At 37.5% G+C, this 6,044-nt stretch overlaps 1 protein-coding gene across 1 annotated transcript in view; it reads left to right on the top strand.

Annotated features, from left to right (window-relative positions):
* The window catches only part of LOC105558684 (multiple C2 and transmembrane domain-containing protein 1), a 42,419-nt gene extending 38,911 nt beyond the window's left edge, over positions 1-3,508 (top strand). The window contains exons 11-13 of the mRNA XM_012006506.1: positions 368-431; positions 783-1,108; positions 2,625-3,508. Coding sequence (XP_011861896.1) covers positions 368-431; positions 783-1,108; positions 2,625-2,721 — 487 coding nt within the window. The 3' untranslated portion in view covers positions 2,722-3,508. The remainder of the gene's footprint in view (positions 1-367; positions 432-782; positions 1,109-2,624) is intronic.
* Positions 3,509-6,044: the final 2,536 nt, after the last annotated feature.

Raw genomic sequence — 6,044 nt, forward strand, 5'->3', positions numbered from 1 at the left:
TATATTATTATGTATTATTTGTTATTTATAAATAATTTCACTTCTATTGCATAATATATGTTATATATAATAAATATATTTATTTGATACAATTATAACCTCTAAAGCACATTTATCATACATCAGCAACCAAGTTTTCAATAAAAACTAGAAAGAAAGATAAATCTTATTACAAACAAGAAAAAATTAAAAATGAATTTTCCAACGTAAACCCTACACATGGGTAAAATTTACCCGAACGAAATTTTACTGTCTTCCCTGTCGAAAACGGTCAGGTGAGAAAACAGCTGAGTTATGCCTTCCAACAAAGGAATTAGTTAACTAATTTTGGCCCTAGTATACTACTGCCAACTCCTCATATTTTCAGAGCGGTAACGTTCGAAAAGTTGGTCTGGGTAAATTTTACCCATGTGTCGGGTTCTAGGGTTAAAGTAAGTTTCTAGTTTACCTTAAATAAAAGTGTCCAAATTTACTTTTCACATTTCTTATTGTTTTAAAAGAAAATTTTAAGGCTTTTTTCAAGGTATATCTTCCCAAGAGCTATCTGAGGTCAAAAGTCCAATATATTTTCTCCGACACAAAAGCCTTAGTTTGACTTCATTGCTCCCAATTAAAAAATTATACGAATCTGAACTGAGGCCAAAATATTCGACTGGTTTTAATTGGAAATAAAAAGATTTGAATAACTTTGTAGAAATCGCTATTTGGTATTGATATCGCTTTATGTTTATGCAACGTCTGATTCGGCATGTATGATCTATTAATGTACAGTGATATTTCAGGAGGAGAAGAAAAGTTTGAAGGAGCGTTTACAGGCGATCCAAGAAGTGACGCAAACAGTCCAGAACTCAATCGGTTACATAGCTAGTCTTTGCGAGAAGGTGAAGAATCTCTTCAACTTTACGATACCCTATTTAAGCTACTTGGCGATACTTCTGGTGATCGCCGGGGCGGTCGTGCTCTATTTTATTCCTGTCCGGTATTTAATCCTCGCCTGGGGAGTCAATAAGTTCTCTAGGAAAATCCTCAGGCCTCACTCCGTGCCCAACAACGAGGTCCTCGATCTTATATCCAGAGTGCCTGACAACGAAGAATTACTTAATTATAGGTGAGTGATTAATGATAACGCGTGTATCACGTTAGCGCGCGTGTCATTGTTTGTTAAAATTAATCGAATCTTTTCGCTTATAGATGTAAAAAGCCTGCGAAAATGTTTTGGGAAACTCGAGTGTAATATGGTTTGATATTTTTGGTTTTATGATTGTTAAATATACACGATTCAAACTTATCCGTATGATTTTATATTTTAATATTATCTGCGTTTTAAGAAACAGAAAGGAGTGAGTCGTCAGCCGCCGCGCATATTCTGCTGTAATTAGAAAACCGAGTTTCGTACAAATCACGGAATGTAAAATAAGTCAAAGAGGCTCCTAAATACAAATTTTTTATGTTAATGTAGTATAGTAACTTGTGCTTAAAACATCGCAAAAAATTGTTGTATTTTTATAAGAATAAAAGTTATAAGTGTAACAGATATCAGACGTGTGCAAAAAAATAAATTTTATCTTCAATACTATTCGAGATTCCGAATGCTTGCAGATTCTGAAAAGCCAAATAATTCTTATAGTGTTCTAAAAATATGCTTAGGAAAAGAAAGGGAATGTATACGTGTGTGTACTCGAGCACGTGCGACCCCACATGCAAACATATGGAATACATTGCACATAGAGGAACGTCCCCTATTGTGAGATAGGACACTAATATGAGATAGCGCAGTTTCTGCTAAATTAATAGGCATTGGGGCGAAAATTGCTGGGTCGTGTAATAGTTGCGAGGGAAGATTTGTGATTGAATTTGGGTGTTGAAAACCTGCTATCTGATATTCCCATACAGCACAGATGGTTGCAGTTACATTGCAGAAACGTTGCAATCTTGCAGATTGCAGTGCAATCTTGCAGAGACATGGCAGGGATGTAAAATTGCAAACTTTCGATAGCAATATTGCAGCAATGTTTCAGGAATAATAAAAATACTATATTTTCTATTTAAAAAATTTTTCTAATTACGAGAATTTTATAATGTTATTTTCGTTGATACCAATAATGCGCGAATTATTAAGTACTTGATCGGTGCGATGTTGCTCGCAATCTCCATTCTATTGCGAAGCGACATAATCTCCTTAGGTTGCTTCGCAATAGCTTGCTGTGTATTGAAAAAGGCCCGGGTGCATATGTAATTAGTAAATTCTCCGCTTACGTACAACAACGACAAATTATTCCAAAAATATTGCACCGCAACATTGCTATAATGTTGCGCTGCAATCTCTCTGAGGGCGGACATTTCAACGTTGCTGCAATCCTCCAGAAACGTTGCAGCAACGTTGCGCAACGTTGCTGCAATATTGCAATCTTGCAATGTAACATTTCTGCAATCTTCCTGCAATCTTTCTATGCTGTGTGGGTAGAATCCTATCTCATAATAGAGGACTTCCCTCTATTAGTATAGTGCGAATTTTTCTCTTAGTTCGTTCTCACAAATTGCCATATCATCGTAGCCAACATATTTGCATGGTTTGACGCGTTTACGTTTACGAGAGGGATCCTTCAACGCGTGTACTGTTACAGAGAATTGAAACCAATGCCAACGGCGGATTGCGAGAGGGGCAGTCCCAGTTCGAACGCGGCGAGAAGAGAGCAGAGAAAGAGACACAAGGCGGCGTAGCAGAATTACCCGCGGCCGGATGTCGCGGGTCCAAGGTCGTCCAGTATCCTTAAATCGGTCCTGCTGCGCCGGAAATTGCGACAGCGAAAGGGATCAGCGGAAAATACGGATACGAATGACATAGACTGAATATTCGTTCATTTTGTACCCTCCCTCGGTCGTAAGAGCCTCAAATCTAACGTCAGTCGTTAGCGAAGGTATCGCATGTGGTGTGCCTCGAAGGAGAGAGAAAGAGAGAGAGAGAGAGAGAGAGAAAGTGAAAATATAGGAATTATAGATAATAACAAATATTAACGCCGAAAAGAACAGCAAAGATTTAATTTACTTTGGATGTACATTTGTTACGTGATAATGAGAGCAAGAGGCTTTTATCGCGCAGGATAAATGTGTTATGCACTGCGGTATAAACAAATGATTGATGATCATGTGATACGTTTAGAGTGTATCATGTTAAAAAAGCGCAATTACTACATGTTGGAATATATGTATATCATGAAATATTATACGGAAAACGCGTTATAGAATTATGGAATATGTAACGTCTAATTGAAGATGTATATATAACGTATATTGTATATTGAAATGACAAATTGCCATTGTCATTATAAATAATTATATGACGAATTAAATGATCACGTCGTTTCGTTTCCGCAGTAGCTTGGAAATTTTATCTTTGGAGATTGATTTTTTTAAATCTTTTTAAATGCAAACGCACGATAGTAAACGCTTCCAATTCGAGTCGTCTGGATCTCTGTATTATTGACAATACGCGACAAATGTAAAAATATGATCAGTGAAGAAGTTCGCACAGTATTTCCGTCACTTCTGTCGAGATGCAAATAAATGCGTACCGCGTTGTTGTATTAGTCTCTAAAAACGCAAAAGTTTAAGAGGTAAATTTAGAGTACATTTCGACATTCAGTAAAGTATAAAACATAGACGTTTGAAAGATTTAGGATTCGCCAAGATAATTTGCAAATTCAACAGTAAATCGAACATAGAGTAACTTCTTTTCTGGTCATACGATAAGATTGCGATAACTTCTTTAAGATTATCTCCGAAATGGCAGAGAGAGAGAGAGAGAGAAGGGAACACAGGCAAGTTTGAATGAAAGTATTCCACGTTAAAAAGTGAGAGTCGCGTTTCGAGCATATCAAAGAGAGCGAGGAACGTGTGTTCTTAGAAATAACGAATTGATAAAGTAATGAAGATAGACATTTAAACAAAATACGATGACATTTCCCCTAAGGGAACGCTTGTCAATCGTTTCGTCCATCGGTGTCACTAGCTAACAATTAGATATTATTGTGAGGGATAGAGAGATGTGAGAACGAGCGAAAATATTTTCCCGCGATCATCCTGCAGTTCCCGTAGAAATTGCACGGATCAAAACTGGACCTCGTGAAAAGTATTGTTGCATTCGATTTCAAATTAAGTCGGACACTCTGTCGCCGCTTTTCCCACAGACAGTCTCGGAGGGTAGCTTTTTTAAATCGTTTGCGGGAACTCCGTGAAATGTCCACTAAGACTATTGAAATGAAGGAATTGTGTTGTAGCCTTTGTAAGTAATAATTTTATCGAGGCGCAGAGGGGCTTATTTAGGATTGATAAAATAAAAAAAACACGCACGGCGAAACTTCCGCGTTAACTCAATATATTCGCGCATGCGGTTTCGCAAAATCGCATCGAGCGTGCTTACACACGTCGCGTGCGATGGTTCCCTTCTAAAGCGTCTGACGTTACTTAAGTTTTCATTCCAACGCACAGCTTTACCTGTGATTAGACGAGATAGAGAGAGAGCGAGAGAGAGAGAGAGAGAGACGGAGAGTGCAAGATTACTTTATGACGGCATTTCTGTGTGGGGGAAAAATTGTTGTTGCGAGAAAAGCCGGTCGCCTTTTCAACTGGAAATTATTCCGATCGCGGCGCGCGTGTTTTTATTTCTACAACGACACTTCACACTTGCAAAGCTACGCGGTTAGATAATGTTAAAAGGCATGCAAATCTGTTTTCTTATCGCCCGCTGCTGCTTTACGAATAGCAGCTTTAACATACGTTTCCAGCGCGGTTATGCAAGCATCGTTGCCGTTTTCTTCCTATGTTAAAACCTTACGTCGTTTACTCGTGCAATCTAAGGGCCAGTTTCACAAACGTCGGTTAACTGCTAACCGAAGGTTAATTGATTCTCTTCTTAGGTAACAAGAAAAGAGAAAGATAGGAAGTTGACTGAACTGTGGTTAACAATTAACCGACGTTTGTGAAATTGGCCCTGAAAAGTCAACAAAATCTTACGAAATAACTGAGGACATCTGTCGCATTATAAAACCACTGACTTCTATGTACTACTCGATTGCTGCCGGTGACACACCGATGCACACATACCGCTTTATTTATCTAACAAGACGTGGCGGAACTTTTCAGCTCGAAGGTAGCAGTCCAGTGGTACACACAGGGTGTTAGTCGCTCAGACGTTTTAATTAATTGTTCGATAACTATTGGGAATTTTACAAAATGGTACATAACTTTCCTTTTAAGTTTACACCCCGTAGAAGTCTGTGTACATTACGTGGTAAAACACCAGCAGGTCTCAGTTCTCACAATTGAATTCGGCAGTCAAAGAGCTATTCGTCAACTATCTGGAATGTACATTCGAACAAATGAAGAATCTCGCAGTCCGCGTTACAAACGTGTGTTTAAAACATTCCGTAATACGAATTTAAGGTAGTTTAGAAATTTAAGTTTTCTTCGTTACGATTCGATTAATCGAACGCTGCTGTTACTCACGCTAGTATTACGTTAGTATATTTTATACTTTGCAGTTACTTATTTACACATATAGCATGTAATTATTTATTTAGGAAACAATATTATATACACACATCACAATCGCTATGTTGGGAAGCTAAAGTATTAATTTTTTCATCGTTTCATCCGGACAAGATCATCGATAATCTGAATAATGGCTGCAAATTGAAGAATCATTTCAACAGGTTAAGTTAAACCACGGCGTATTTTGTCGACGTACGATTATAATGCGACTGTATGTGGTCTGATTTCGTTATAAGATATTTTAAAATATTCAAGAACGATATATAAAAACTCACATATCCGAAATTATATATGAATGAATTAAAGTATATACATAAGTAGAAATATCGCAAGTTATAGTCTCCGAAATTACGAATATCTCGCAACAATACGAACATGCAGAATACAGACTATCCCGAATGCTTCCTTCGTCCTGATTAATTTGGAAGAAATTTTTCCTCGATAAAACCAGTGATCCGCGAACAATTAATGGCTCAAAATTAATAGTCTTCGCG

The sequence above is a fragment of the Vollenhovia emeryi genome, unplaced genomic scaffold, assembly GCF_000949405.1.
Source record: "Vollenhovia emeryi isolate VEMERY1.0 unplaced genomic scaffold, V.emery_V1.0 DF939322.1, whole genome shotgun sequence".
NCBI lineage: Eukaryota > Metazoa > Arthropoda > Insecta > Hymenoptera > Formicidae > Vollenhovia > Vollenhovia emeryi.